The sequence below is a fragment of the Armigeres subalbatus genome, chromosome 2, assembly GCF_024139115.2.
Source record: "Armigeres subalbatus isolate Guangzhou_Male chromosome 2, GZ_Asu_2, whole genome shotgun sequence".
In the NCBI taxonomy this organism is placed as follows: Eukaryota; Metazoa; Arthropoda; class Insecta; order Diptera; family Culicidae; genus Armigeres; species Armigeres subalbatus.
In genome coordinates, this window is record NC_085140.1 from 109,365,232 (window position 1) to 109,377,650 (window position 12,419).

At 39.0% G+C, this 12,419-nt stretch overlaps 2 protein-coding genes across 2 annotated transcripts in view; one reads left to right on the top strand and one right to left on the bottom strand.

The window, feature by feature from the left end:
* LOC134210653 (putative mediator of RNA polymerase II transcription subunit 26) overlaps positions 1-5,687 on the bottom strand; it is a 128,882-nt gene extending 123,195 nt beyond the window's left edge. The window contains exon 1 of the mRNA XM_062686824.1: positions 5,029-5,687. Coding sequence (XP_062542808.1) covers positions 5,029-5,424 — 396 coding nt within the window. The 5' untranslated portion in view covers positions 5,425-5,687. The remainder of the gene's footprint in view (positions 1-5,028) is intronic.
* Positions 5,688-11,123: 5,436 nt separating this feature from the next.
* LOC134214929 (adrenodoxin-like protein 1, mitochondrial) lies at positions 11,124-12,089 on the top strand. The gene is made up of 3 exons (XM_062694204.1): positions 11,124-11,388; positions 11,454-11,505; positions 11,576-12,089. Exons 1-3 carry the CDS (start codon positions 11,295-11,297, stop codon positions 11,925-11,927), a joined length of 498 nt encoding a protein of 165 aa, XP_062550188.1. The 5' UTR covers positions 11,124-11,294; the 3' UTR covers positions 11,928-12,089.
* Positions 12,090-12,419: the final 330 nt, after the last annotated feature.

A 12,419-nucleotide genomic window follows, 5' to 3' on the forward strand; every position in this document is an offset into this window, starting at 1 on the left:
TCGGGAATACCCCAAGGAAGCCATTTGGGTCCGTTAGTCTTCCTACTATATTTCAATGACGTGAATTTTGTACTCGAAGTTCCCCGCCTATCGTATGCTGATGACCTGAAAATCCAATCCATCGACGATTGCTATTTCCTTCAACGTCAGTTAGAATCCTTTGCCAATTGGTGCAACGTCAACCGTATGATAGTCAATCCGGCAAAATGCTCGATGATCACTTTTTCTCGGATTAAAAATCCTGTTAGATTCGACTACACGCTTTTGAACACCAGCATAGAACGTCTGAGTCATGTTAAAGACTTGGGCGTAATTTTGGATTCCCAGCTGACGTACAAAATGCATATCTCATACGTTGTAGGTAAGGCTTCCAAAACCCTGGGCTTTATCTTTCGGATAGCTAAAGAATTTACTGACATTTACTGTCTGAAGTATTTGTATTCCTCACTGGTGCAGTCGATACTGGAGTATTTCTCCGCCGTTTGGAATCCCAATTACACGAACGGTGCCGAACGAATTGAGTTCGTGGAACGACGCTTCCTACGATTTGCACTGCGTAGGCTATCGTGGAGAGATTCATTACGCCTGCCAAGTTATGAAAGCCGCTGTCGGCTTATCGATCTGGAGCCGCTAAGAGAACGCCGTAACACCGCTCGAGCTGTACTTGCTGCAGACGTTTTGCAAGGCCGAATAGATTGTAGTGACATTTTGGAACAGATTAATATTAACGTACAGCCGAGAACACTTCGCAATAACGCTATGTTAAGAATGCCATTTCGTCGGACTAACTACAGTATGAAGGATTTCTACAATATTCGACTTCAACCTGCCTCGTCAGACGCTGCGTCGAAGATTCAAAGAATTTTTCACATCGCAATAGATAGCTGTTTTAGTGTTTTTGTCCATTTTTTTGACGATACGTATACTTATATTTTTTTTTATTACCATATCATTAGGACATAAGTAGTCTGTTGATGTAGGCCTTAAATAAATAAATTGCATACCAAACCTACAAAGGAAGACCCCGTGCTACTAATTCTCTATGGACACGCGTCGCATACTAAGAATATGGAATTCATCGAATTGGCACGTGACAACTTTGTCACAGTTGTTTCACTACCGCCGCATTGCACGCACCGCCTTCAGCCTCTTGATGTGGCATTCATGGCTCCTTTGAAGAGCTACTATAACAAAGCCATCGATAATTTTCTTCGAGTAACACATGGACAGCCCGTTCGCCAGGTGAATGTTGCGGCTCTTTTTGGTGATGCATACGGGAAGGCTGCATTGATGGCTACTGCTGAGAATGGATTCCGCCGAACCGGTATATATCCGCTCGATGTCAAAGTTTTCAAGGATGAAGACTTCGCTCCATCGGAAACATCAGACGTGCCTCTAAGTACGCCGAATAAACTGAGTGCATCGAAAAAGCAGCCGACAAATTCGGAAGATCCACCAAGGAAATTGGAGAACATGAATCTAAGTGGATCTGAAGGACAGCTAATTGCATCACAAACATATCAGGATGAGACTTCGGATTGTGAATTCATTGGGTTTGATGAAGATACACATGAACCGATGTTTATAAAGCAAACTCCGAAAACCGACCTGCGGGAAAAAAATGTGCTCGAAGAAAGCATTCAAGTCTGTGAACCTAAGGTGAGTTTTCGACACAGTGATATCATGCCTTTGCCCCAGCAAATTCAACGATCCGTTCAAAAACGAGGTAGACAACCCGAAAAAGCAGCAGTTCTTTCTAGCGACGATTTCGTGAGCGCTCTTCGATTAAAAAAGTTGAAGAAGGAGGATACTTCCGTGACCATTCCTCCGTTGGCAGATCCAAATGGTCGTAACATCCAGCAACTATGAGGCCCAGAGTGAAGAAAGAGTCGCATGAAAACCTGCCTCCTTCGGCTAGCTCAACTATCTGCAAGCGGAAGACACCCAAAAAACTAAGAGGCAGTCGATCTGCAAAAGTTCAGCGTAAGAAATAATTCAACTGCAATTTAGAAAACATGTTTGTTGATTTGATTTTGTTGAACAAAAAATGTAGAGGAGAAGTAAGCGTAATTAAGTAAGGGTAAGAGTAATAAAGGAGAAGTAAGGAGTAATTGTTGAAGAAAAATTGTAAAGGAGATTTTTTTTAAAAATATTATGCAGTGCATGTGTCGTATATTCAACAGGCTGAATTGATAAGGCGTTTTATGTTTTGCTTTCCCTTGTTATCAATAAAGTGGATTAAAACATGTTTTTGTTTCATTAAACAAAAAAAAGGAAGTGTAAAATTTTATTAATTTTGATCCAAATATTGCAGCTATTTACACAAGTTCCAAGTGTCCTTATTGTCGCAAATTACAATTTCAACAGCTGTACAATATGTTTAGTGGTAGTATTCATCATATTTACAATTATTGACGCATAATACATTATGATTTGGATATTTAAACAGGTGACCCATCTTGCCCCTCAAGATGACCCATTTTGTGGTTAAAATTTGATACTTTTTAAAAGTTTCGTGAAAAAATAGAAAAAAAATATGTTTATTGTTGTTTTATTGCTCAGACCCAAAGAAAACATTTGAAACTATGATATGGAAATGCTAATATCATCTTCCAAACTAACTGAATGCTACAAAAACTTGACTAAAACTAGCATAGACTTTGAGATATTGGAGGTTTGTCATAAGTGACCCATCTTGCCCCGTCATACCCTACATATCCACATATGAGTTTTCACAACATTGTAAATTAATGTCCAAGTCGGGTGGTTTAATCCCCGGAAATAGGCAATTAACTTTGATTGAACCCCCCATCTAATTTTACTTTCCATAGCATATCCAATGAATGTAATCAAATCATAGGACTGTAGGGTAGGTTTTCTCGATGGAATTTCATAGCAAAATGTTTAGGGGTGATATGGGCCACCTAAGGAAATCGTTCCGAAAAGCGCTGAAAAGCTAAAAAAACATCGTTCAAATGTATTTGACTTATACTAGAGAATGTTACCTTTCATATTACGTCGATGAATGACGAAAAATGCGTTTGGAAATTGTTGGAATGCACTTTTGAAAATGTATTGATTTCAATGTGTGTTCCCGACTATACGGGGTAATATGAGCCACCATTTGGGGCAGTATGGACCACCCTTCCACAACCTTTATTTAGGCGAAAAAAGTATCGTAATATGAAAGAATATGATATTCCTTCAACAGTTGTGAGTATTCCATATCAAATAAAATGAAAAAAACTGCACAACAGCGGACTAAACTGATTTGCCACTCTTCACCGTTTGAACAGCCACATTTCAATTGGTCAATGGTCATTTTTTCTGTTTCTATCGCAGTAATGCGCTGTTGTAATTTTTCCGTAATGAATCTTACATATATGATAATATTCTTGCATTTGACTACTGAAATTTGAACTTGTTAGCATTTTAAGGCCAGATATCTTGTTCTATGCAGGTATGTCCATATTGCCCCATAGATGCTGGTTTTGGGAAAAAACGTTTTATGATAAATTCAGATTTGTATCAATATAAACATGTGTGCACAATATTCAATTTTAATATATCTTTTGTTTGTGGTGTATTTTTCACCTGTATTTTAATCAGTTTTGTGTCAAAACCTTATTTATAAACTTGAAATCTTATAATAATTTTGCCTATGCAGCGAAAATTTACATTTCAAGTGTATTTTCATGTTTGCATTGAATTTTAATGCGGTTTTCACGTTGATGCATATGTGGAGCATCCTCTTAAAGATCATATAACTTTTACATGATAAAACTTGTCAATAAGCTCAAAATGAGAGTGGCTCATATTGCCCCTACTGCCCCTATATTGCGCTGTAATAATGCAAAAATGGCTGGAGGGTCCACTATTGGGCACTTTACCCTATAAAAATTCGTCTTTATTATTATTAAAAAAAATATTTCATCAAATATTTATCAAAGATTTGTTCTCCTTGTTGTTCAATTGGAAATTCCTAAAAAAAATCGTTTTTAGCTTTTTTAAATAATTTCAACACTCAACGACCTCTCAAAAGCATGCATCAGGAATACTTCTAGAGTTCACTATATCTTGTTTTTTTTTTGGTCTATTGAAAATGTTTCTCCCATATGGTTTACTCTCCATAACTATTCTATAACTACTATCGTTTGCACCTCCACGAACCAAGGGTCCAACTTGGAAGACGTAGAATTCGATGTCGATAGATGCATAGGTGGGGAATGTAGAAACGAACGGCGAGAATCTACATTAAGGGTTTTTGTTTACAATTGCGTACGGCATACATGGTGGTATTTGTGTCGCTCCAGCAAGAGGAGTGTACGTACGGCGATTGATGCCGTTACGGACACAATCGAAGACAAAACAATGGGCCAGCGATTAAAGTTCACTAAGAAAAAACAACCACAGAATATCCTACAAACTAATTATCAACAACGTGTTTCGAAATCGCACCTTATTTCGCTTGTATAATTGCTGATTTCAACATTATTATGAGGATATTATCTAATCGACAGTCTGGAAGATATAAGTTACACTTAGAGAAAATGCATCCGATCCAATATTTTTTTATAACTACAAAAAAAAAATCAATGTGAATTATTTTGTACGGAAGAAGTTGTTAGAACTTGTTTTGTACAGCATGGTAGTGTATCGTAATAGTAATTTATTAGCTATACGTGAACCTGTTAACTTTACATCAGGTGAAGGATGTATTGTGTATGTGTCTGTAAATCGCAACATTTCATTCGATTTCTTTTTCTTCAAATATTATCGTCTCAGTGGCCCACAGTGGCGACGAGGGGGAGCATGCGTACGACGACCGCGGACAAGGGATAATTAATTTTATGTTTGCAGCCTGGGTGCTGAAGGTTTGGCTAAATTGGAACCTTCCACCCTGCCACTTGGCGGAGATCGAAAAGGTCAAAATGGGGAAGCTGAACCGTTAATCCACTCATAATCAATTCGGGATGGTTTCGGCTGATTACCGTTTTTCAAAGGGGGTGGCGTACGTGATTTACTCACCTTGTATTGCTGCAGAGTGAGGGATTCCGCCTCGGCAAAATCATTGTCGTCGGAATCGACATTCTCGATGATGTCCAGTGGTTCATTGTCCACCGGATCATTAGACAGCGGTGGCTGCTGCTGTTGTTGCTGCGGTTGCGGCTGTTGCTGAGGTGGTTGCTGTTGATTCGGAGGCGGTTGCTGCATGCTTCCAGGATGACTCCCATTTCTCATCGACTGTTGCTGCTGCATCTGGTGCTGTTGGGGCCCTTGATGATGTTGTTGGGGTGGCTGCAGCTGTTGATTATAATGCATTTGCTGCTGCGGATGCATGCCATACTGTCTTGCATCCGGTTCTGGCAGAAGCAAATCATTCCAGTCTGGTTCAGATTTGATAGAAACGGGTTGCTGCATCATCTCGAAAGGGGTCACTTTTGTTCGGAGCACGCAGCAAATTGAAAGGGAAGCACAATAACACGTATCGAACCGCACTGGCTGATTAATCAATGAATCCCACAAAGTTTTCCGCGTGGCACTAGGAAAACAAAAACGGCGACCGACGATTAAACTTAATTTATATCAAAGATTTTCCGATGGAGGATGGCAATTAAAAAGCGCCTTCACAAAACGCACAAAGAGAACACCTCCTACCGCAGTGACGTTCCGGACAGAAGTAAACATGGAAGCCTAAAAGGGAAATAAGTGACAGACGGGAAAGATGAAAAGGAAATGTCAAAATTAAACGAAAGTTTATGCACTGGTTGAAATCAGCACAATGAATTTCGTATAGTTCTTCATATAGGGTAAAGTGCCCAATAGTGCGAAACCCCAACCAATAAGTTATTTTAAGAGACAGCAGTTTTGATCAGCTGATGGAGACTTCACAATCAATTGAGTGCACGCCTAAACGTTTTTTTTTTGGGTAAATTTGCACGGTAACCATCATAATTTCGTCATCATCATCATCATCATTTCGTTACATTTTCGCATGTGTTCCGTATTATGCATCTCGAGATAAAATAGAATACTGCGGCTTCCTGCTGGTTGCTTCTCAGGTAATCGCAACGGTCACTAAGCACGACAGGATCAATGAAAATCTTATAGCCTATTCAGATTGGGCTATTTATGACTTTGTTAAGTGAGAGGGTATCCAATTATTACGAGGTGTTCAGACTGCAGCAAGATAATATATTTTGACGTTTCCATGTTTCCTCATTTGCACGCTAATACAGGGTTGAATTCAAGGAGAGTTTTAAAATTTAATTTGCGAAATCAAGCATTTGTGTGGCGACAATCGAACATTTTTTTCTGAACAAAGTTTCTACGAAAAAAAATATTTAAAAAAAATATGAAAAGGGATTTTCGAAGAATATTTGAAGCTCTCATTAAGGATAATGAGCGAAGCTACATTCATTAGTTGGGTGCGCCGTTCTTCGGGGAATCAGACTATTCCTCAATTTATTTTTAAGTTTAAAAAGTATTTTGATTCTGTACTATGATCGAACGGAGATTTGATAGAAAAATTTAGATACTTTTGGGAATTCTCACAAATTTTGGATGAATTAATGCATTACCAATCCATGTTTTATTTAAGGTTATTCTACTTTATATATACATCCCATTCAAATCGTACAGTTGTCCCACGTGAAAAATGTTGAAATCCAAAGTATATTAAGCCATTCAAGGAGCAGAATTGAAACAATTTATGAATTCATGTTTATTCATCAAATATATTCGGTTTACAACCATTCCTACGTTTTAAATTGGCTTCCGCATTGGCCCTTGAACTTTGAAAATTTATTCGATTTGTTCTATTAAATCTAGGTTTAAGTTAAATACTTCATGTTAATTCTAGAGAGCATATGTTTTTTAAACAATTCATGTTGAATAAGTGGAGAATAAATAATTATCATCATTATTTTTCATCATATAATATGCTTTCCACAAAACCATCACAATCCGAGTTATTCTTCAGCGCTCAGAAGATTTCCATCTAACATGCATTCGACCCTGCAGCGACAGAAATAGCATGACTGTCAACTACGAAACGAAATGAAAACAGAGAGAATTTTCTCTCTGGCAAAGAGAGCGTGACGCTTGTCAGTTTTGTTTTGTTGAATTTCTCACTGCATCCCAGTTAGAACGAAAGCTCTCTCGTAATAATTGTTCGTAATAAATTCTCTATGACTCTTTTTAGCGGGTATCTTTTGACAGCGCAAAATGTATGGAATATTACGTAAATAATGACATCATAAAGCGTATTTACCCTGAAACGCAAATTATTATGTCATTAATGGCGTAATCTGAATAGGCTATTACCCACTGTATGCACTTGCCATGATAAACACTCTCCATATACTCAGTGACTCCGGTTGCCTCTCACAAATACAATCGAACACTGCTGTCATTTCGCGAAAAGCACGTGGTTTTGTTTTGAGAGGGAAAATTCTGCCCATCACACGGCGGCTATCTTGACGTTTATCTTCGCAGTGGAGCCTGGGTGTGTAATACCGCCGCAGCATTCTAAAAAAAAGATAAGCGCGACAATATAAAAAGTAAATATTAGTGTTTGGTCCCCAGTGATTTTTCCCGTTTCGTAAAATTATAGTGAACCTTTCAAACGTTTTTGCATTAGGGTAACGATGGTATTTTGGACATCTGAATATATTTTGTACTTTTGCCTACCCACTTAGTTTTTATTTCTGCAGCTCGGCAAAAATCCGCACAGCCGTGCGCCAGCAAAATGAAAAACTGATATTCCAGGAAAAATGACGTTTGTTAGCTGATTTTAGTCAAATTATTTGCTGATTTTCAGCAATTTTGACATAAATCTTGGCAAAAAACAGGTTTGCTGGGGCACGGCTGTGCGAATCTCGGTAAAAGTTCAACATTTTGCTGAGATCCCGATAAAAAAATTAAGTCTGTATATTTTGTTACATAAATGTGGTTGGTGTAGGGTTTGGGACTTCGGGATTTCACCAGCCAATCACAGAAACAAGAAGTACTTTCACAACCACTCTTTATTTGTGACCGTGCTCTTTTATTCACAGAGACTAACTGCCCTCCCTTCTGCTTTCCCTTGCTTTAGGCTACTATGATCTATCCAGATTACTATTAGACCCTACAATCCCCCCTAGCTTTTATTATATTAATGTGGCATATAATCCTTGTACTTCACTGGTTCGGTTCTCACACGTTTCTCTCTTTGATTCTTACAATCCGTATTTCTTGATGTATCGGTTGGGTCAGGTGGCAGAATCTTTTTCAAATGAGTTACCACTCTGCGATATTCTTTGGGGCTATCCACAAAGTACGTCACGCTCCTAGGGGGGAGGGGGGGTTCCGAACAGCGTGACGACTCATACAAAAATTTTAGAGGTTTAATACAAAAAGTGTGACAAAGGGGGGAGGGGGGTCGAAAATCGCCAATTTTGCGTGACGTACTTTATGGATGTTCCCTTTCCCAGATTCACGCGATCGAATTGTTGTGTCCCCGCCTACTTTTCTTATTACTTCGAATTCTTCTGGGGAGAAGTCTGCCTCCAGCTTGTTGTTCTTCTTCATTCTTTTCGCCAGAACGTGGTCGCCTACATCGATGTCACTCTCCCTAGCTTTTCTTCTGTTATCTGCACATACTTTGCCCTTTTCCTTCAAAATTCTGTCGCGATCGCGTATTTCGCCATCTTCTAATATCATTGGTGGAATTACGGGTAACTTGCACCTAATCTTGCGCCCGAACATAAGCTCAGCAGGTGATTTTCCAGTAGTGCTGTGGCTAGTGGAATGATACATTAGAAGATATTTCGTAGCTCTGTTCTCCATTCCTTTCCAAGTTCCTGTGCAACACGGTTTCGATTTTGGTGCAAACAAATATTGCAATACTTTGCAATCCGTCATTAGATCGAAACGTCTTCCATACAAATACATTCTAAACCGTTCAACACTCCAGACCAGCGCCAATGCCTCTCTTTCTGTCTGGCAGTATCGACGTTCAGTATCCGTTAGAGATTTTGATGCAAAACATATAACGCGTGATACCCCATCCTTATTTTCTTGACATAAAACTGCTCCCAGACCCGATGGACTTGCATCGGCGATTACAATTGTTTTGTCCGTTACAGAAAAAAACAAGTTTATTGCTGCCGCTAACTACTCTTTGATTTCAGTAAATGCTTCACTGTGCTTCCGATTCCATTCAAATTTTATACCTTTCTTCGTAAGTTCTCGCAGTGGTTCAGCTAGGGTAGCCAGATCTGGTATAAACTTATTCATATAGTTTGCTAGTCCAAGAAAACTACGAACTTCTGACTCCGAAGAAGGGAAACGAAAAGACAAGACGGCTCTTATCTTGGATGTTGATGGACTCATACCTTCCTTAGATATACGGTGTCCTAGAAACTCAAATTTTTTTTTCATTATGTTCTTGCTTCAGCTTTCGTAGCTTTCGTCTCTCAATGACATCTTGTCGACCCGCTTGGAAATACGAATCGAGAAGTTCGATAGCTAAATCGTACCATTTCGGTTCCAATGTAACCATAGGTGTTTTATCGTGATCCGGTAAACTTCTAAAAATTCTTTGGAGCTCGACTCCTCCCAAATGAAGTAATTTCGCGCCTTTTATCTTCTGTTCAACAATACCATATGCTTCAAAATAGCATTCTAACGACCACTTCCAAGATTCCCATTCTCGAGAAACCTTGCCCTTCTCAATGGTTTCGCAATGGAACGGGGGTATCTGACGTGTTTCTTCCATCTGTAATTTTTTTAAATTTTTTTATTTCTATTTTTAATTTTTTTTTTTACCTTTAATCCTCGTCGCCAATTGTAGGGTTTGGGGCTTCGGGATTTCACTAGCCAATCACAGAAATAAGAAGTACTTTCACAACCACTCTTTATTTGCGACCGTGCTCTTTTATTCACAGAGACTAACTGCCCTCCCTTCTGCTTTCCCTTGCTTTAGGCTACTATGATCTATCCAGATTACTATTAGACCCTACAGTTGGAAATATGATTATGAAAGAGGCTTAACAGACACATGATTCTTATTCATTTATAAAGCATAAGTCGAAAAACACGCAAAATATAACCAAAAGTCCAAAATATATTAAGATGTCCAAAAAACATCATTTACCCTACACTGAGGAAAATGGACGTATGGTTTTCAATCAAACGCCTTATGAAAATTTGCCACAAGGAATCGGTATGAGTTTCAATATGTTGCCTTATGAGTGATGATTTTCATTTGAAAAAAAGTGAAGTGCGACAGACTGGGTTCGAACCATGGACGTCGGGGTCGGGAGGCCGGTATGTAGACCACACGCCCATCGACGCTTGATTACTCGGGAAGGTAATTGCGTATAAGAAGCACTGTTGGTGGAATAATCAGTAGAAGATTCATAAGGCGCCAGTTATGAATTTCGATAGTTCAGTTCGCTGAGTGTATTACAGCAGAATGTAACATTTTGCTATGAAATTCCATCGGGAGAACCTACACACTTAACTCATTTTACAGTATTCGGTAAATTTTACCGAAATCTCAACAGCAGATCTGTTCGGTAATTACTTTACAGATTTTTTGTAATTTTTTCCACTTTTCAACTGTCAAAATCACCGAAAATCAGTAAAATTATTTACCAAACAGTTCTGCTTTTGAGATTTCGGTAAAATTTTACCGAATTCGGCGATTTATTCTAAGTGTGTACCTTACAGTTCTATGATTTGATTACATGCATTGGAAATGCTGTAAAAATCAAACACGATAGTGTCCATATTAGGCCAATCCAGTGCACTACTTCCGAAGTTGGGAAAGTTTCCTGTATCTGGAGAAAAATCCAACATCGGTATAAAAAGCGCTCTAACTTTGTTCCGTATAGACAATATCTTATAACGCATATGTAATTTTGACTGCATGGGATGTTGTTTTTCATTATGCGGGGATATTGACGTACAATCACGCCCTTCGGTATAAGATTCCAAAGTTTCAAATTCGGGACCGCCACAAAAAAGGGTCAGTCCAATAATTTTCAGTGAAGGATTTCTTGCAGTGTCCAATTTAACGAAATCTTAACGTCACTGGTTTATTTCTCTTTTCTCTTCTATTTTATTTTGGGTTTTTAATTCGTAATGATTCGGTTCGATTGCAAACCAAACTGTTATCAATAACTTCAAAACCTACCTGATAGCGGTAGGATAATATATTCGAAACTACTTCGAGGTCGTTAACTCATTCTAGTTTAATCTTGTATATTACGTACAATACAACACATCTCATAGAAAACGTATGAATAATGTCAATCTCCACAAGTGTACGATACTTGGCCCATAATCTCTACAGCAGTTGGTATTGCATGATCATACCTCGGAACATCCATCTCTCAAAATGTGCGGCAGTTTGAATTATCTTACATCTACGATAATGTTATGAAACAAATTTTCGATTATTTCAGATCTTTTACACGGCGAATACGAATGGCAGGATCCAAAAAGTGACGAAGAAGTGTGAGTAATACCCATGTGACTAAAAAACGATGAAGTTTTATTACACCCTCCGGTGAATTGTAACTTTCAGGGTCAACATCACGTACATCGACAAGGACGGGAAACGGACACCGGTTCGGGGCAAAATAGGCGACAATGTCCTCTACCTTGCCCATCGATTCGGTGTGGAAATGGAGGGGGCTTGCGAGGCGTCTTTGGCCTGCACGACATGTCACGTCTATGTGCTTGGAGAATACGGGGACAAGTTACCACCCTCGGAGGAGAAAGAAGACGACCTGCTGGACATGGCACCATTTTTGAAGGAAAATTCCCGACTAGGTTGTCAGATAGTGCTCACCAAAGAGCTGGAAGGCATGGAGCTGCAGCTACCGCAAGCGACGAGGAACTTTTACGTGGACGGACACAAACCAAAGCCGCACTAGTCGAGATGGAGCAGAGGAATCAGAGTACAGTTTGGAAGCAAAACTATGCAGCGAGTTGTGTAGATTTACAGGTAGTAGTTACTATGTACATTGTTATAAAGAGTACTGAGCTTTTTTGGTTTTAAAGTACGGATATTGTGAAATACAAAAATGTGCCGTAAAGATGGATTTTCTTTTCATAATAGGACTGTTTTAGGCTATGTTAAAGCAACGCAAAGACTAGATCAGTTGCGTTTGATACAGGTACAATGGGATGGACGGTTTAAACATGCAGACAAGCTCAAAATTGTCGCATGATTTGGTCACATATCCCGATTCATGTTCTTCGCTACTTTTCCGGCCGATTCGATGCAAAGCGTCTTAGTGAAAGTAGTGTTTTGCCTTTCTCGTATCCAAAGTATACGTAGGGGACCTGGGGGCATTATGAACACCCGGGGCAGATTGGACACCCCTTGTATCTTTTGAGTGTATACTTTATACAATACTTTATTT